Below are 19603 nucleotides of genomic sequence, written 5' to 3'. Positions count from 1 at the left end.
GTAGGATCATTCGCCGCGATGGGCAGCTCCAGTTGCAGTGACCTCGATTCATTGGCCTGAGTAACACCTTCCCACCCGAAGACAAGCCGCCGTTGTTTGGCCATCTATGAAACTGAGTTGCTATCCTCCAGGTCTGCTCTGACGGTAACTTTGGCACTTGATAATTACTAAATTAGATATGAAGAGTGTGTATTCAAAAGAAGATTATATTCAACGGCAAGATTCCTCCTTCTTCTTCTTCAACCAGTTAACCATCTGACCGATACATCAAAACCAATTTCCATCATTGAATACTTCCTTGGATTCTCAAATCGGATTCAATCTTGTAGCTGCTGCATTCACTTTACCAACGCCTTTATAAGCAGGCCACATCTCCTCGTACTCCGGCTCTTCGGTTTTCTCTCACAACAAACCCTCTCACCACACTCTACCCAAGTGGTATCCGCATCGGCACATCACATACGCACATTCCCGATTCTCATTCATCACCTGCATCACGATGCAGATTTCCCAACATGTGTGGGTATGGCTCCTAGGATTGCTCATGGTGAGCACCCTGGGAGCCTCCGACATCACTACTGCGTCTTCCCTGGTTGACACCTTCGCTTCGACAATTGACATCGCTACTGACACACTGGTCTGGACTGAGAAGGTGATCGTCACCTACGTCCGAGGAACTCCGACTAGTTACACTATCGAGGTCCACAACTCCGTGACTGATGTCTGGCCCGACCCCACTTTGCCATTTGATACATCAACCGCAACTGGGTCGTCGTCTGGCTTCGTTACACCGACCGAGTCTGAATCTGGCACTGGCGGTTTGACTTCGACTTCAACTAGTCAAAAGACAAGTGGTACCACGAAACTGACCCAGTTAAGTCCTACCTTGTCAAAGTCCTCTGGTCTCATCTCAACACAGACGAGTAGCTCTTCAGCAGCAACAGCTGACACCACGTCTTCCTTGGGCTCGATGACTATCTCTTCTACTGGGCGTATTTCGCACTCGACACATACGAGATCATCCACGTCAGTCTCTTCACACTCCAAGACGGAGTCGGGTTCTGTCTCGACGATCTCCAGCGACCCGTCATCAGTCAAGACACAGAGTATCTCTCTCACAGACGGAATGACGACTAGCTCATCCCAGTCTAGAACCCAGTCCTCAACCATCCTGCAGAGTTCTAGCACACCATCAGGAACTACCACAGACAGTACTTCCACGGGCGGGACGACAGACGCAACATTGTCAAGCTCATCCCGACTTGCTACTAGAACTGTCTCTGGCTCGACGGGTTCTGGTACCTCGAGTATGTCTGGTAGCTCTTCGGCAAACACAAAACAGACTGGTACATCTTCCGCAAACTCTATAGCCACCCATTCTACAGGCTCAGTTGCAACCATTTCCACAAGTAGCATGACTAACCAGACATTGTCCAGCTCGTCTGAGTCTACCACCCACCACAAGACAGGCCCAGCGAGCTCTAGCGACTCCTCTCATACTACAGCGAAGACCGCGTCTTCGGTGAGCAAATCGCATGCAACTCCCTCTAGCTCATCAGAGTCCGCTCTACAGCCTGGCACTAGCCATACATATTCAGGTAGCTCTTCAGCTGGTGAAACGAAGAGTAATCCTCTCACAAGCTCAGTGAGCACACTGTCCACTGGCACTACGACTAACAAATCGCTGTCAAGCTTTTCTCAGTCCGTTACACAATCTGTCTCCGGCCAGACAAACTCCGTTCCCTCTTCAGCGGTCGCAACACACAGCAAATTCCCTACAAGCTCGGTTCCTACCTCTTTCACGGGTAGCACAAGGAGTAGCACAACGGAAAGCACGCGGTCAAGCTCAAGCCGACCTGTTCCTGTTACACAGCCTACCCCCGGACTGGCAACAACGAGAAGTACCCCGCTATCCGGTACTACTTCCTCGCTGGCTATGTCTAGTGCAGCTCCGCAAGCTACGCATCCTAACCATCCTCCTTCGACCAGTAGTAGTCTCTCGACTATGTCAACCGCAGCACATACTACCGCCCCACCAGCTCCAGTTGGTAGCAATGGGGGTTCGAACCCCACAGCTCCACCTGTACCTGGAGGCGGCGGTGGTAATGGCGGCGGCGGCGGCGGAGGCGGAGGAGGCGATGGAGGTGGTGAAGGCGGCGGCGGCGGCGGCGGCGGTGGTGGTGGTGGTGGTGGTGGAGGAGGAGGGGGAGGAGGAGGTGGAGGAGGAGGCGGAGGCGGAGGAGGTGGAGGTGGCGGAGATGGCGGTGGAGGCGGCGGCGGAGGAGGTAGCGGCGGCGGTGGTGGTGGTGATGGCGGTGATGATGGTGATGGCGGTGATGATGGCAACGAGTCTAAACCGACTGACAACAAGCCCTCAACCGAAAATGAACCGTCCAAAACAACCGAAGAGACCAGCAAAAAGACAGATGAGTCATCCAAGACGTCTGAGCAACAATCCAGTCTTTCGGCCGAGTCTTCTACCGAAACATCGACCTCTTCGGCCACCTCGTCTGCAACGACATCCTCATCAGCAACCTCTTCATCGACCACGTCATCTTCAGCATCTTCTTCATCGTCATCGTCGTCCTCATCTTCCTCGTCGTCAGCTCAACCCACGGCGACTGCCTGCCCCGGTCTTTCAATGTTCTCCGAGATCACCGTCACGATCGAGGAAAATGACTACTACGTGCCAGCCGAAGGTAGTCCCCTGAACCTCATGCTCAACGACGGCACCGAAATCGTCCTCTCGCCCAGCAAGATCCAGATCGGCGGCGCTTCGGGCAGCGTTCCCACGGAGCCGCCCTCCTTGCCCAGCCCTACCCTGATCGGCACCACCATGGTGACCTTCAAAGAACGAGCGCTTGACATCCCGACTCTATCACCTCCAGACTCATCCGCCGGCCGGGCCTTTGCCAAGAAAGTGGCAGAAGACTACATCACTGCTTGCAACGAGACCAACAACCCCGCTGCCGCCTTTTTGAGCTCCGTCGTCGACTTCTTCGCCCGTTACGACGCGCCCAACACCACCGAAGCTGAGAAGTTGCTGGGTACCGAGGCCGCAGCTCTTGCAAACGTGTCGTCATCGGCTCAGAAGGCTCTAACCATCTTTGATGATTCTCGCATAAATGCTTGGGACGGTTTCCTGTTCGGTGCCAAACTTTACAACATGTCCGACGTGAGCAACACGGGCGTCGGTAGAAGACAAGCCCAGTCAGCAAAGACATATGTCCAGGTCGCATTCTCTGGGCTTCCCGGCATCGATGACCTGTGCCAGCGTGTCACTTGGAGAATGGAGAGCTTCTTGAACCTCGCCCGGTTCTTGTCGAACGCGCAGGCCAAACAGGCAACCCTCGTGCCATTCCTCCGGAAGTACCGGTCCCAGCTCATGGCCACTATGCCCGATGGGAGCTCGGGACTCAAGTCTGGCGGAGGAGCCCTGGTCTACGGTTCAGCAGCATTCGACATGGTCTCCCGGGTCCAGTTGAGTACAAAGAGCATCCTGTTCGGCTCCAGGGGTTGGGACATGACGATCAGTGATCTTCCTCTCTGGTACTATCGCTCGATGACAGGGTTCCTGGACCAGAAGCAAGGATCTGAGGTCGGTATCAATGAGTACAACGCTTATATCCTGGACTTTGGATACGTTTTTGACATGGACTTGATTCCTGCTTATTCTTTACAGCGAGCCCTCATGGTCAGCGGGAGGGTGGCATGGTTCGATCGCTTTCTTACTCGGGAGATCGAAGAGCAGGGCTGGGATGATCAATCATTCTTCGACGATGCAGCCAACAGCACGTACGAACTACTCGAGGACGACCATATCAGCAACACTTTGTTTTATCATGCCAAGAACAAGCGAGAGATGCAATATATTCCCCTGCCCCCCGCATGGCCCCATCAACGCCTCCTCTCAGCCAAGTCCACAGACCAGCAGCCACTCCAGGACCAACCGTACGCGCGAGACTCGGCGCTCGGCGAAGGCATCACCGTCTTCATATTGGACTCCGGGTTCGGCATCGAAGGCGCCAACGCGGCGGAGCTCCGGATCGACCCGTCCAACCTCAAGGACACCACGTACGTCGTGCCCAACCAGTTCATCCTCAGAGACGCCGCGAAAAAGTCCAAATGGGTCCCCGAGAAGATGGACGACCCCGTCGTGGGGACAGGACAGACCTTGAACCCGGCGACGATGCTCGACAACCAGGGCCACGGTACCGAGGTGGCGTCCGTGGCCATCGGCACCACGTACGGGATCGCCTCACGCGCGAACCCCTACCTGATCAAGATGGCGTCCATGTACCAGAAGGACGACGGCAAGTACGCCATGAAGTCGCTCACCATCGAGGCGGTCCGAGACGCGATGCGGCACGTGTCCTACATTGCCAAGAAGCGCAACCTGCAGGGCAAAGCCGTGGTCAACCTTTCCCTCAGCGTGAGCCTCGACAGCTGCGCGTCCGTCGAGGGTATGTGGGAGAAATACCAGGCAGTGTTCGAGCGATATGTGCACGAGTGGGCTCAGATGGGCATCCCGACCGTAATCACAGCGGGAAACACGGGCTACAGACCGCCCAATGCACAAGGTGTAGCTCCGCCTGTCAAGTTCATGGGAGAACGCATGCCGCCTGCACTCGGAACCCCCGACAATACGCTAATTACAGTTGGCTCGGTTCATCCTAGCGGTAGATACTATCGTGGAACCAGCCCTGAAGGCGCGGGATCGAATCCCAACGGCCTCACTGGGTCTATAACAGTGGTAAGTCTTGCAATCTGTGCTGGATACTCGCCATTCCGTTAACCATTGACTAATATTCCGTTAACCATTGACTAATAACATTTTCACCACAGTGGGCCCAAGGTGTGGTAGTGGACTCCCTAAGACCTAATGGCCAGAAGCAATTCGCAAGCGGTACTTCATTCGCGGCTCCGGCTGTGGTAAGTGACACCTTTTCTGCGTGTATCGTTTTGGAAGCAGATGCTCACACGTCAATAGGCTGGACTTATCGCAAACTTCATGTCCGAATACCCCGACCAGTTTCAGTGGAAGAAGGACTATACACCAGAAGACGGGGTCCAGCTCGTCAAAGAGATCAAAGCCTATCTGGTATATCTGGCATACGAGCGCCACCCGCGAGAAGACCAGGTGCCCAGTGACCCTCTACCTTACCCGCTCCCTAACCACTTCAAGGTCGCTTACAACGGGGCATGGGGACTTCAAGTCCGTAAGTCGTACCAGATGCAATCCCGCTGCGGTTCACTCCAGCTGACGAATTATAGCGTGTGGTTCTCAGTCGGGGCCTGGCTCCCGGTCACTTAGATTTGCCAAATTGCGATCCCGACAAGACGCAGGAAACGGAACTTCGTCTGATGATCCTGATACCGCAGCCGACGACCCCTCCTATCAATGTCCCATCCCCACGAGAAGTTTCACGACTAGCTACACCAGTAGTAGCCTGAGCTCATCAGGCACGGCCAGCAAATCCCACTCGCACACCGGCTCAACTTCTTCGAGCTTGACATCTAGAAGTTCATCCAGAACATCACCGATGTCCTCATCGTCGACGTTGCGGACAAGGTCCACGGTATCTGGCACATCCTCAACCGGTGGGACTAGCGATACCTTCGTCCCGGGTACTCAATCGGCTTCTGCCACCTCGTCGAGCTCTAGTTTGCACTTTGCCCATCCTGGCAGTCATTTGCACCCCACGCCGTCGTCCACTAGCAAATCCAGTTCGTCGAGTGGAACATCGAGCTCTAGTTTGCACTTTGCCCACCCTGGCAGCAGTCATTTGCACCCCACGCCGTCGTCCACTATCGAGTCCGGTTCGTCGAGTGGAACATCGAGCGGTGTGTTGATCACTTCTTCAGACTCCAGCTTTTCGAAGTCGGCACTTACCATCGCCTCGTCCCATATGTCGTCCACGAAGCGTAACTCTTCGGCCCATTTAACTCACTCAGCATCGTCGAGTGGCCGCACCACCACGACATCGAGTAGCATCTCGTTCTGGACCACCATCTGGATGGAAACCCCGACACCATCCCCAACCACCCCGCATTCGCCCGCCCACAGCGCGACCACCCTGCCCAACACCGCCTGCGTGAACGAGTCAAAATGCGACCAGTGCATCGACGGGTTCGAGCTCACGTGCCGCCCGAACCCGTACGCCGCCAGCAGCAACATCACCACCATCTGCCAGTGCGAGTGGCAGTCCGGGTGCGCCGGCGGCTCCCTCTACGGCGACTGCGCGACGCTAGACTGCGGCCGCTACGACCGCAAGAGCTTCCACTGCGACACCGAGCTCAACCCCGGCATGTACCCGGACGGCCTCTGCTACTGCCGCGACGCGCCTTGCTCGGTGGACAAGTGTCCTAAGCTGAATTGTGCCGGGCTGAATCACCAGGCCGTGTGCGACCCGAACGAGGAAGAGTAAGTCTCTTTCTTTCTTTCCTTCTCTCCCTTCTCACAACCACCCCTCCTCCCTCGTGTTGGCTTGAAGAACATTGTGTATTGACCTTTCTGAACCCAGTGCGTGCATATGCGCCAAGATCGACTGTTATCATAAGCCCGATCCTAATCAGTGGTGCAAAGACAATTACCGGTGGTGCCCCGATGGCACCAACGCGAAGTGTTACGTCAACGAGGTTGAGGAATGGTGTGAATGCAACTAAAAAGCCACCAGCCCCTGGACTGCCAGGTTCTGGTGATCATGTTTAGTTGAATGCATAGCGACTGCTCTGGCACAAGGATAATGAGAAATAATTGAGGAAAAGTAAACCCCGGCTACTGCAAGCATGTGATGTGATGGTACTTCCACGATACGCTACATGTGTAAAAGCGGGAGGAGAAACCTTGGATTCCCGATCAATGGAGAAACCATTGATCAACAGGATCAGAAGGTTTTCCATGTGTCGATTGCTCGACCTGACGTGGAAAAGAAGCAATCAGTACGTCACTGTTTCCCCCCTTGGTCCAGGGGACCTACGGGAAAGGCTACTAGTTGCTAGCGAAGGTGATTAGTATGAGCCGCAAATTATGGGGCGTACCGACATCACGGGCGTCATAGACTCGTCAATTGACAAGATGATGAAAACCCTGCGAAATGTTATATGAGCAGTGAGTGGTAGTAGATAATTATCTGCCGTTGTTCAATTCGGTCTTTGTTTCACTCACGCTCAATCCGTTCAATCAGCTACCAAGTAATCCTTACCTAATCCGTATACTGCAAGGCGCCCCTTTGGCTCTAACAAAACCACTACTACCTCCCGACTAAGAGTCATAAACCAAGTCACAGAGTCTACTAGGACACCTTTCTCCGTCAAACCCTCAGCCAAAATGTTCTCCAGATCAGCAGCCCTGCGCTCCAGCGTCCGCGCCGCACGCGTAAGCCCCACCAGCATCTCGCAACGGTCCATGGGCGTCAGGCGCTACGCGACCGAACCGGAGCCGACGCCGAAAGAGGGCGGAACCACCAAGAGTGGAGGCAACACTGCGTAAGTGCTGACATTTCATAGCCCTCGACGAGGCCGCCCAGCTGACCAGAATAGGTTAATCATTGCCGGCGTCGTTGGCGTGAGTATCGCAGGAACGTACGCCTTCCTGATGGCAAACCCCCGCAAGGCCCAGGAGGTGGGCGGCAACTACCACCCGCAAGCCATGTCCAAGGAGGAGAAGTTCAAGCAGCAGCGATGATAGACCCAAATTCCCGTGTCTTCACCGGTGTTTACTTTCAAGCCGACTCGTCGAGTCGTGGGCATTTGGATAGTGTCCTTGACAGTGCCATCTAGGATCGCGTATTGTTTCTGTCTGGGTGGGGTGGCGTCGGCGAGTTGAGCCGTTGAACCCAAATCTCACATGTAGCGCGGAGATGAAGCACACAGCAAGCTGATGCACCACCGGCTGTGCATAGTCGAATAGAGAAAAGAAAAGAAAAAACAGTTGAAAACCGCATCACGTATGATAGTCTCGCAGCTATAGCCCATGTTAGGTAGTTTGCATGTTGCATTGACCGGCGCATCGGGCAGGTGACATTGGGAACCAAAAGCGACATCTCCTGTACGTCTGCCTGGTGCTCCCGCCGCCAGTGTATCTCAAAGTGGCATCAGAATCCCGCAGACCCGGTCGGAGGCGAAGGATGGTTTCCATCAATGTCCGTGGGTGCTTACTATAACGCGCATGAAAGCCAGGCTCGTGTTGGGCGATGCAGCGGGCTGGCGGGTAGCTCAGCCCTAGGAACCAAACTTCGAGCAGCCAGTCGTCAGACCACTCGTAGAATACATGTTGTATGTAGGTACTGACTTGCCATGCAGGGCCAAGATGGGAAAAGCACGAATGTGGCCCGTATTCCGACATGCAAAAAGAAGACGGACGCACTACGGAGAGAAAATGAGTTTGATGAGCATGGACGGCAATGCAGCTGGAAATGGCCGCATGAAGGAGTTGTGTTGAGAAGGGAGGGAGGGATGGCTGGATCGCACCGAGGCCGTGCGTGGGGTGTTGGTCCCAGGCGATCGGGCAGAGATTCCGGATGGGTCGCAGGCATAAAACTGAAATCCGGTGTCCAAGTCGGCGCTTGACCCGACACGTATTCGCCTCGAGTCCGACTTCACCCTTATTCTGACCTATCAACGTTGCCTAGGAGCACAAGCGGTTGCTGAGGAGGTTATGCGGCTTCTATTTTCTGGGTTTTGATGATTTTTACCTGGTTCGCTTGATAGAAGCGAGTCATGCAAAAGGAAAAGTGGCTGACGTCCAGCGTCTGGACTGGCCGTCAGAATGCATTGCTAACGGCAACACCATCCTTCCCAACCGAGAGAATAAACGTTCTCAATCAAAAAATCACTTCGTGCGATCGGCAGCGGGTGTAACTTCAGAGGACTTGTTGAAGGTGACTAAGCCAATGCGACGACTCCTTGAAGCTTGGTGGTTGATGTTCACAGAGATGAACCAGTCGCGTGTCGCTAGTCGCATGGGCTCCGACAATATCTCCAGATTAGGGAGCAGGCCCCATTGAGTGGCAGGTCTCACGGCAGCTGGGGGGAGTTTGGGGGATTTGGGGGTTTAATTGGGGCTCTTGCAGTGGGGCACCCTGTCGGGATTGCGGAAACAAGGACCTGAGCCAGAAATGCTAGGGGACCTCAAGTGGAAGGAACTAGAGGGGGTCACCCCCCAAAAACAACAGGTCCATCGGCGGCCGGCGGCGTTTAAGTTAAGCTGCTGCTTCTATGGCCGTCGTCGTTGGTCCAACTGCAGATACGACGACAGCGTTCTGCTCTCTACGAAGTCGGCTCATGTCGGCCCACACGCGAACTTATGTATGTAGGCAAACGATCTGCCGTGCATGCCATGACTTCGTCGGGCCAGTTTGGCTCTTTTCTGCGTCTTCTGTGTTGTCTACTTCCTACATGATTGCCAATACTCGGTTGGGGGGATAAATTGAGCCTCCCTTGGCAGCGACGACAGGAACCAACCACCGTCGAGCTGCCCGCGGATTCATAAGACTTACTCATGATGATAAATGGAATACATGATCTGTAACGACTGACAGCCACCCCGTTCCATCCCACCGGGATGCTGCTGGTGGCATCGGAGACAGAGACAAGGACGGGAGATCGAAATCGCGATGCCCATCACTCAATTGCTGTCGCATTCTGACCGAGGCAACACTCCGCACACACACACATCACCAAAGCATCCAACCCAACCAACGACGGACAGCTACATCCATCCCCCAATTGCCAACTGCTCGGCTATATTCCGGCCGACGTGACTGACATGCTAATCTGCGACTGGGGATGCTGCATGCCTCAATTCTGACCCCGGTCCGCATTCTTGGCACGTATCCAAGTCATGCGTCTGCGGGGGATGCTTTGCCTGGCTGCTGGCCTTGCCGCACTGCCGCCAAGCACGTGGTCAGCTTGTTTGCTTCCTAACCATGATGAGGACGGATCCGCGACTTGGCCCCCCGTGCTGGAGATAGATGTAGATAGCAGCGAGCTCGAGATAGGTAGGAGGGGCGGGATACTAAAGTTGGCAAAGGGGCCTCTAGTGAGTATCAGAAAGGCAGCACATGACTCTCGTTCGATTCGGGTCTGCGCCATGGTCGTCTTGGTCGAACGCGCTTTTGCACATCTGTGTTTCGGAGCTCAACCTCCATTGAGATCCCCGCGTTGGTGGTTTCTTCAGATACTGCCATGTAAAAAAGCGGAGGATCTTGGCAGCTATTTTCCGGCCAATGGAGGGGTCTGGCCTTGCATACCCCAGGGTTACATGGATAGATGCTGTACAAATCAATGACCAGTCCGACTTCACGGATGACAGTGCAAAATGGGAGCGCGCAATATATGCTGCGCTTTAGGCTGTTTGACGGAGGGGGGTGCTGTAATTGATGTGTTGTTACCTGCGACACAGGCGATATCCGGCGAAAATGACCGGACGACAATGAGCATGGTGCCAGTCAGTCAGTCAGCTGTTTTGGGCCATTGAAACTAGAATCTCTTGTCTCGACAAGCGAAATCTAGCGAAATCTCACGGCTGGCGTCGAACCAATCGCGATGGCGCGAGTATGCGGTCCAAGGGGCCGTTGGGATATTGGGCCGTCCAGGGCGCTGCAAATCATTCAAGTCAGCACCAGTCAATCAATTAAAAGCAAGCAAACTGATAGGTCAGGTCTTGCTATGGAGGTGGAGGTGGGGCAGGCGAACGACTGCCAATTGCTAATGCCACTTCGGCCCGGGGTGCCGTAGCGGGCCTTTCCCACGCTTTTCCCCCATTCTGTGTTTACTGGGGACAGCTGGGGAATCGGGGATTGGTGCAGACGGGAAGCTGGCTAGGACGGGCGAGAAGGGCAGAGAGGGAAAAGACGGGGTGCATCCCAGTCACACCCGCCTCTGCCCACAACTCCACGTTACTTGCGACGGGACGTGCGGTGTATGTACCCCATCCCACGACACGGCACGATACAGATGTAGTATGTAGCAGCCGGGTCTGGTTTGGTCTGGAGACCACCTCCTGGGGCCCCGGGATGGTTACCTTCGCGCACCCTCCAGGCACTGAGCTTGCCCGTATTTAGATCCAGCCCAACCCCCGCGGCCAGTGCTGCGCTCTCATCGCATTGGTGAGAAACGAAAAAAAGAGAGAAGAGAAAAGAGAGAGTGAGAAGACGGAATCTGAATGGCCGAACATTGAAGTTCCACGACGATTTGAATCCGGCATCGGGTTGGTTACCAGGAAAGGTCAGACGACAGACAGACACCACGACAGCAACATCGGCAACAATCGTCAATCACATCATATCACGCATATTGAGGAAGAGCAAGAGGGAAGCACGGTTTCAAGAAAGAAGCCACAGCAACATCACCAGAAGAGAAAAGAGGACCAGAAGAGTCGGGAGTGGAAATTGAAATATTGGAGGCATCGAAGACACGCTGCTCTGCGCTTGGAAAGGCTTGGCAGTATTGGGATTCGAAAGGAGAAGACAGGATAGGAAAGGACCCCCATACTTTTTGGCTGGCGTCTGGGACTTAGAAGCTGTCTGGAAGTGGTTACATGGTGTTTCTGCCAGTCTCGTCTGCTATTTGCCATTCCATTTGCCATTGCCCGCACGCCTTGCAGCTTGCCTTGCCTGCTTCTCCTCACTCTCGCTCCTGTCTTGGTTAGTTGAAAAATAGGCCCTGTCCCCCCCTCCTCGCCCCAACGAGATGTCGACGGCTGAGGTGGTGGCACAGCGTGGTGCCAACGGTCTACTCCCCGCACACGCAACCGCTGCCACCATGTCCAAATCCCACGCTGCCATCGTCGCAGCCGCCACGGCCACGGCCACTGCCACTACATCACTTCCCACGACCGCTAACAGTGCGGCACCAACGACTGCATCCACCACCACGACCACAACAACAACAGCAATTAATACCCCAGCTGCGAGGCCAACAACGCCAATTATCTCGTCGGTGGAAATCCCCTATCCCTCGGAGTATTCGACGTCGTTTTTGACCCCGCCGACGACAATTGGCACGAAGCGCCTGAGGAATGGTGACCACAAGGAAGGCCGGAGACCCAAGTTGAGACAGCGCACCTTCACCAAAACTATGGAGCCCCCGGTCCTGTCCTTTTACGGCGAACAGCCCGTCCCGCTCCCCTCGCGCTTCGGCTCCCTCAAGCGGAAACTCGTCGCCGGCCACGAGACGGAGCTCCAGGCGTCGTGGTCGCGCCTCCTCGACGCCCTGCGCGACGAGATCCAGCACATCGAGAGCCGCGGCACCGACCTGATCCCCGAGATCCAATTCGGCGACATCGGCCGCAGAGCGCAAGTCTCGTCCTTCTGCGCGAGCGTCAAGCGCTACGGCATCGGCGTGGTGCGGGGCGTGGTCAAGCCGGAAGACGCGCGGGCCTGGGTCGACGAGACCAAGAGCTACCTCGAGACCAAGCACGAGTTCAAGCCGCCGCCCGCGCAGGACCCGACCTGCTTCGACTTCTTCTGGTCGCCGTGCCAGGTGCGCGCGCGCGCCCACCCCAACGTGCTGGCGGCGCAGAAGTTCGCCATGTCGCTCTGGGACACGAGCCAGGACGACAACCGGCTCGCGACGCGCTGCCCTATCAGCTACGCCGACCGCATCCGCATCGACACCAAGACCACGAGCAGCCTCGCGAGCGGCCCCGCCGAACACGCAAGCGGCGGCAGCGGTAGTGGGGGTGGCAGCAGCGCGCCCCCGCCCGATGCCGTCGACGTCGCGGCACATGCGCTGCACCCTGCTGTCCCCGCCTCGACGCTCATCGCGCAGATCGACAACGGCAGCCTCGAGCGCTGGGAGCTGGACGGCTACGGCCAGAGCGGCACCTACGACGAGATCTGGAAGGGCCAGTGGGAGAGCTACAACCCGTGGGACCCGACGGGCCGCGTCAACGCGACGACGGACCTGTACAACGGCGCGGGCGCGTGCAGCATGTTCCGCATGTTCCAGGGCATCCTGGCGCTGACTACGGTGGAGCCAGGCATGGTGCGCCTGCTGCCGTCGCCCAAGCTTAGCACGGCCTACTTCCTGCTGCGGCCCTTCTTCTCGCCCAAGCAGGGCCCGCCTGAGGGGCGCGAGCAGGCCCAGGAGGAATGGGCCGCGTACCTCGACGCGGACAACTGGCAACTCGACAAGGACCAGAACACCATCATCCACGGCGCCGTCCCGGGCCACGCGCAGCGCGTGACCGAGTCGTGGCACCCGCATTTGCAATTGCGGTCTAGCTTGGTAGCACCGCCGACTTTGGAACCCGGCGACTACATCGTCTGGCACCCGGATCAGGCCTACGCGTTCGAGAAGGCGCCGCCCAGCACCTCGATGCTGGTCTACACGCCCGCGGCGCCCCTGACCCAGACCAACGCGCTGTTCCTGGCGCGCCAGCGCAAGGCATTCCAAAGGGGGCATCCGGGACCAGACTTCGACTCGACCGGCAGCGGGCTCGGGAGCGAGGCACCCCACACGGGGCGACTTGAGGAGAAAGACATCGCCGAGGTTGGTGGTGAGGCAGGGCTGCAGGCCATGGGTCTTGCGCCGTGGACGGTGAGCAAGTCGGCCTTGTCGACCCCACCAGCAATCTCGTCATCCAACAAGCTCGACGAGAACCATTCTGCGCATGCTGCCGCTGCCGCCGCAAAACTCGCGAACAGTACCGACAGCACCAATCACGCTGCCAAGGACGACCCGATGACGGTGGACGCGGTATTAGAGACAGCCAGCGACAAGTCCGCCTCCAGCATCTCGGCGGCCGAGGCCGAGGTGGTCCGGCTGGCCAACATCATCCTGTTTCCCGACCGCTACGACTTCTGGATGCCCAGTCGTGTACCCAGTCGGGCCGGCACGCCCTTGAAGTCGGAGCAGACGCCCAAGGGCAAGAGCGGCTTGTCCAGTAGTGTTGAGCCTGTTAAAGAGAAGGAGAATGATAAAGAGAAAGAGGCAGATGCGGTAGAGAAGGACAATTGATTCATTGGGGTCAATCTGCATGAGAGATAGACAGCGTGCGAGCAAACGCACAACGAAGACGCGGCACGCGATGATGGGGATGATTGTACATAGTGGTGTTTTTGGTTATTCAACAGTACCCATCCTCTTTTGGCTTCCGGATAACTGGTTCGGTCGCCTAATTAAAGTACTGCAAGAAATTATCTACTTGTATCTTGGGCTCATCTCGGATTGATTCATTATGCCATTATGCCATCATGCCAACGCATTTGTACAGTTGGTTGGTTCCAGGTCGCTAGCAATTGCTGATTTAGCCTGTGGGTTTCCCCACCCCCGAACGATTTTCTTCAGGGCTCTGGCAATGTGTAAGTGATTTCCCAGGGGCCGACGCTCATAATTGACTGGCGGCCAGGGTAGAGACTCACGCGCGCCCAGTTATTATCTCAACATAAATCTCAGAGTATTAGCCATACTTTGTCTTCACCTGAGAATGCAACATTATTCAGCGGAAAGGACACGTCACCGGCCGCCTCGAAGCTACAATGCGATCAGCTGAGGGGCTTTTCCAGATCAGCCACCGCCACGTACTACCTACCCCATGGCGGCAGTTGCGCAGTCAAAGCAGTGCACCAAACAGAACTTGATCACCTATACCTACATACCGGGCTATGCTGTTAACTCCCATCAAGTCCTCACTCCCCCAGAATCTCACTTGCCCCAAGATCATCACGCCGGCTTAATTCTCACCACACTTGACCAGAGCATTTCTTGATTTGTATCATGATCCCCAAAGACAAAAGAGCAGACATGGCGACGCAATGCTGCATCCTTTGCAAGGATCTTGAGAGGGACCCTGATCCCAGCTACACCCGTCTGGCCTTTGATTTCACTCCACGTCAACTCATAGCATCAGTTGAATCGACACGATGCCTGCAGTGCGTGACCCTTTTGGAGAGTATCCGGGTCTTCGAGGATTCTTTCGGGTCGTTCATTGTTGACGTGAGACGTGTTCACGCTTACGGTCTGTTTGATGCTGACCCCAACGCGACCTTGTATCTTGAACTCTACTTCTGCGACGAGAGACCAAAGTTGGCATTGGAGGTATTTTACTCTGAGAACCCTGTTAAAACTCCAGGCCTGCAGAATGGGAAGGCGCCGGAAGTTGTTGATGGCCGCTCGTTCCTCATGTCAGCCATCAAACCCCGGCGGTTAATGGCGTCAGACTTCTCGTCGTCGTTACAATGGATTCGTTCACTTATCAATTCCTGCATACATGATCACAAGAGTTGCGTGCAGGCGGAAGTCATTCCATTTCCACGACGAGTTGTAGCGTTCGAACGTGGTCCGGACAAGGCTATTACGGTAAAACTTGAAGAAGATGTTTGTCAGCCTCAGGGACGATACGCTACATTGAGTCATTGCTGGGGATCACATCAGACATTGGTGACAACTACCGCCACTATCAACACACGAAGACGGGGCATTGAATGGAAAGATATACCAAGAACATACCAAGACAGCATTGAGGTATGCCTTCAGCTGGGCATCGGGTACCTCTGGATAGACTCCCTTTGCATATTACAGGATGATAGACAAGATTGGGAGATCGAATCCGCAAAAATGGCAGATATATATGAGAACTCATATATCACCATCGCGGCCACAAAGGCCGAGGACGACGTTGCTGGACTGTTCAGTAACACCCGTTCCAGCTTTACAACGCGACCGCTGCCTAGACAGCCAAACGGCACCGCCTCGTCGACAGTTTACATACGCCAAACGATACCGCACGACATTGGTCAAGGCCATATAATCTCCGATAGAGCACCCTTGTTAAGTCGCGGATGGGTATTCCAGGAGAGACTCTTAGCCCCCAGGGTATTGCACTTTTGTGGCATGGAGCTTGTCTGGGAATGTCGTCAGTCAACAGTCTGTGAATGCGGTACCCTCGAATCGTGCGATGGTTGGAAACAACGCTTTTCGTCCAATGAAGATGGTCCATCTTGTAAGCCAGATGTCTCAGACAATTATGTCGATCGTGTTTCGACTAATACACAAGAAATACTCTTGGATTATGTTGGTCTATTGATCAGGAATGCAACCGATCTTGCCGAAAAAGACGCTCGTGTAGGTACCGTATCCATCTTTGATAAAAATCAAATCTAGGCTAACCTTTTGCTTAGTCGAGTGGGAAGTTGCAACGGATACTAGACCGGTTTCAGAGAAAATCGAGAAGACGTGCAAGCAGCGATAGCCCACAAGTTCCCCGTAGTCTTCAGCCGCCAAAGATTGATGAGGCGTTCGGTGGTGACTTGGGACGTCAGGTATACAACGACGGCTGGCATAGAGTCGTTGAGCAGTTTTCAAGACTGAAGCTCACCAGACAGTCGGATTGTTTGCCTGCACTCTCAGGGCTTGCCCACCGATGTGGATATGCATCCGCAGATTACTTGGCAGGTCTTTGGGCAAGTACTCTGGGCTACGATGTTCTCTGGCGAGTGGATAAACTTGAGACGGTCTCCATCAGACCGACTACATATCTAGGACCTTCATGGTCCTGGATAAGTGTAGCGGCACCAGTGGATTATTGGGGAGAATCCGAACTGAAAGAACGTTTGGAGGTGCATGCACGACTGAAAGCCACATACCATCGCCAACTCTTGGCTGACGTGGAGAGCCTGGAGATGAACATCAGGGACCGACTCCTGGCTGAGAAGAAGATCTTTACAGTTGACATCAGGGGCTCGTCGTCGCCTTTTGGCCCGCTCCCTTTTGGCGGGTCCCCTTTTGGAACAGAATACATCGAGGGCCTAGGAGTGATTGAAAGAGCGTACCGGCAGCGAATGGCACAACTAGGTAGTTTCAAGAAAGTGTCTTGGGCCGGCAGTGTGATGCTCAAGGGCCAAAACCCATTCGGCGAGGTTACAAGTGGCAAACTTCTCGCGAGGGGCAAGTTGAATACCGCGGTTCTCAAATACACCTACTACCGACAAGGGGAAGATACATCTTTTTTAACACAAGACCGGCTCAAGTTCCATTTGAGCATAAATCATGCAAATCGACATGGATGGCTGGAGTTTCCTTTTCACGCAGACTACATCCTGAGCGAGCCAGGCCCTGAACATATTCCACATGATTCCACTCTTTACTTACTGGAGATAACCACGTATATATACATCGCGCTCCAAAGGGTCGATTCAGACAGGCACATATACCGGAGGATCGGTATCTTCAAGCTCTCCACTACATCACTAACGCAGTATGGAGAAAGCTTGGTGTGGGATGAAAGCAGCGAGCTAGAATCTATTTGCATAGTCTAGTAAAAAGGCTTCATGGCTGCTGGGCAGCACATAATACCACAAGTTGAATCCGACAGACATTAGTCCATCGGATATTCTCTAGTTTTGATGACAACTGCACACCACCATTAACTCGAAATGTTCGACTCTGTGCAGTTGCTGTCCACGAAACGGCCTTGAGATTTTGGATGCTCATCCCGAGCGATTTCCCCCACCTCGTTATACTTAACAAGCAATAGCGTGTATCATTCAACTTTAGTTCGGCGAGCCCAAACTTCATAACGCAGATCGAGGTGCCAAGGTAATACATGACAAAATCTGAAGTTGAGAATCTGAACCAGATCACCACCATTCCCTCTTCAGAATATAGCCACGGCGCTGAAGAAGAGTCCACCGAATAGGACAGCGGCACTGACAGGTGCCGTAGATCCCATGCTGCCCGGGGTGTCCTTGTTGCCATCCTTGCTGCCTCCCGCCGCATCCGAGCTGCCCTGCCCCTTACCCCCATCGCTGCCCCCGTTACCACCAGTCAACTTAGTGTCGGTGCTGGCACTAGCCATCAGCACACTATTCAGCGCATTGAGCACGTCCATCTGCGCAGTCGCCGCATCCTTCCGGGCCGCCTCCTGAGCCTTGTCGCCCTGCGCACCGCCGGCGGTCCAGAGCGAGCTGCAGAGGCGCTGGTTGGCGCCCTCGGTGCAGGTCTTGACGGCGGCGGCGGCGCTCGACTTGAGGACGGGCAGTATCTGGCCCTTGGTGTAGGGAGCCGCCCGCATCGCCTGGCCGAGGCCGCGGTGCAGCATGCCCTTGTACTGCTTCATGTCGCCGTTGCACGTGTAGCGCTTGCTCTCGCACGCGACCTCGGCGGCGACGCCGTCGGGGAAGAAGAGCTCGAGGGTCCGGGCGAGCAGGCCGTCGAGGCGCTTCTTCCAGGTCTGGTCGCCGTTGGTCTGGTTACGCATGTCAGCGAGCGATCTTTGGCCACCGGTCGATGGTTATGGGGTACGAAAAGATGGGGAGGGAACATGGCAAACAGCAGCCCTCATCTATGCCGAACTTACCTGGTTATACATGTAGGCGGCACCGGTCAGGAGCAAGCCGGGGTTTTCCGAGACCTGCAGACGGCTCACGGTCTTGCAGTCATCCGTTGTCTGGCAGCCGTCGTAGATGTTGAACTTGTCGTCGATCAGGCCAAGCTTGGTCAAGATTTCGTAAGTGCTGGCTGCCTGTTCGGCCAGGGTGTCGTTTTTCGTTTCGTGCGCCAGGCCGGCGGCGAGGGCGAAGTAAGCAGCGTTGGAGGCGGCTGTTTCCCAAAACCCAAATGTCAGCATCAGTCCGACCCCGAGAACACTGAATATCAGCTGGCCACGTACTGTTGATGTAGTTGTAGCCGTTGTTGAAAGGCGCGATCTGCCATCGCAGAGCCCCCTCGGTCGTGCCATTGTCGATGCGTCGCACTGTCAGCTCATCCACAACCTTGCGGGCCGGGGAAAGCCAGTCCGAAGTTCCGTTGACCGACGGCGCAGGAAGCCCCGACATCGCCGCAGTCAGGCCCGCGTTGGCCCAGATGCCTTGGTCGTCGTTGCCCGCCTGGACGGTCCAGTTGGCGGGCAGAAAGTCGCCGTGTTCTCCCAGCTGCCACTCGAGGCCCTTGACGGTCGTGTCGACGTACTTGGTGTCGCCGGTGACACTGCTGTAGTCGATCAGGGTGTTCCAGAGCAAGCCGCCGGTCCACCAGTAGTAATCGCCGAACGGGGCCGGGTCGGAGAGCATGCCAGGGATGTGACCAGGCTTGTCTCCGTCGTAAAAGCTCATGAGATCCTCGGCTACCAGTGCAGCCGCCTTCTTGATGGAGTCTGCATGATTTGGTGGGCGTTAGCAAATGGTGTGTGTGGCTGCAATTTGCGGTTGTCGTTGACAGTCGCTGACGGAAAAGTGGTGGGACTGGCTGACCTTCATTGTCGATATCCACTTCGATGGCAGCCAAAACGGCCGGGACCGAAACCGAGAGCAGAACCCGACCGAGACGGAGTTGAGGGGTCGCACCATGTTCGCGACAGTTGGGAAATGAAATATAAGCGAGCGTATGCAGTTAGTAATCCCGAATTATGCCAACCCTCCAAGTAAGAACCCAAACGAACGTCAGCAAGGATGGATGCAAGCAAATGAAGTCACAGCACCAAAAGTCGGCCAGCTGCGAAAGGCGCGACGGTCGGTTCATATATGCGCCGCCGAGTGGAAGTAAGATTACTATGCAAGATAGCGGCGCGGTTAGGGGCTTTCGCTAGGCAGAAGACTCCGCTAATTCAAACAAAACAAAACAAAACCAACGGCTTCACTAGAATACCCCCTCGATCGTG

General features: G+C 55.3%; 6 protein-coding genes across 6 annotated transcripts; 4 read left to right on the top strand and 2 right to left on the bottom strand.

Annotated features, from left to right (window-relative positions):
- Positions 1–840: 840 nt before the first annotated feature.
- On the bottom strand, positions 841–1401 carry PG985_009552 (uncharacterized protein; the record flags this gene model as incomplete). The annotated part of the gene is made up of 1 exon (XM_066829320.1): positions 841–1401. One exon carries the CDS (start codon positions 1399–1401, stop codon positions 841–843), a length of 561 nt encoding a protein of 186 aa, XP_066684232.1.
- A 604-nt stretch (positions 1402–2005) lies between these two features.
- PG985_009551 (oryzin) lies at positions 2006–6428 on the top strand (the record flags this gene model as incomplete). The annotated part of the gene is made up of 4 exons (XM_066829319.1): positions 2006–4753; positions 4846–4932; positions 4991–5219; positions 5383–6428. The coding sequence occupies 4 exons, from the start codon at positions 2006–2008 to the stop codon at positions 6426–6428; spliced, it is 4110 nt and encodes a 1369-aa protein (XP_066684231.1).
- Positions 6429–7330: 902 nt separating this feature from the next.
- Positions 7331–7687, top strand: PG985_009550 (uncharacterized protein; the record flags this gene model as incomplete). Its single annotated transcript, XM_066829318.1, has 2 exons — positions 7331–7488; positions 7543–7687. The coding sequence occupies 2 exons, from the start codon at positions 7331–7333 to the stop codon at positions 7685–7687; spliced, it is 303 nt and encodes a 100-aa protein (XP_066684230.1).
- A 4007-nt stretch (positions 7688–11694) lies between these two features.
- Positions 11695–13965, top strand: PG985_009549 (uncharacterized protein; the record flags this gene model as incomplete). The annotated part of the gene is made up of 1 exon (XM_066829317.1): positions 11695–13965. The coding sequence occupies one exon, from the start codon at positions 11695–11697 to the stop codon at positions 13963–13965; it is 2271 nt and encodes a 756-aa protein (XP_066684229.1).
- A 759-nt stretch (positions 13966–14724) lies between these two features.
- On the top strand, positions 14725–16910 carry PG985_009548 (heterokaryon incompatibility protein-domain-containing protein; the record flags this gene model as incomplete). The annotated part of the gene is made up of 2 exons (XM_066829316.1): positions 14725–16071; positions 16128–16910. Coding segments are annotated over 2 exons (2130 nt in total), but the record flags the coding sequence as incomplete, so codon positions are not given.
- Positions 16911–17602: 692 nt separating this feature from the next.
- PG985_009547 (family 76 glycosyl hydrolase) lies at positions 17603–19202 on the bottom strand (the record flags this gene model as incomplete). The annotated part of the gene is made up of 4 exons (XM_066829315.1): positions 17603–18193; positions 18305–18546; positions 18617–19099; positions 19163–19202. 4 exons carry the CDS (start codon positions 19200–19202, stop codon positions 17603–17605), a joined length of 1356 nt encoding a protein of 451 aa, XP_066684227.1.
- Positions 19203–19603: the final 401 nt, after the last annotated feature.

Source organism: Apiospora marii (genome assembly GCF_038362585.1).
Source record: "Apiospora marii strain CBS 49790 chromosome Unknown utg000005l_segment0_segment0, whole genome shotgun sequence".
In the NCBI taxonomy this organism is placed as follows: Eukaryota; Fungi; Ascomycota; class Sordariomycetes; order Amphisphaeriales; family Apiosporaceae; genus Apiospora; species Apiospora marii.
Note: the sequence above shows the minus strand (reverse complement) of the source record. Positions and strands in the feature narration are given on the sequence as shown.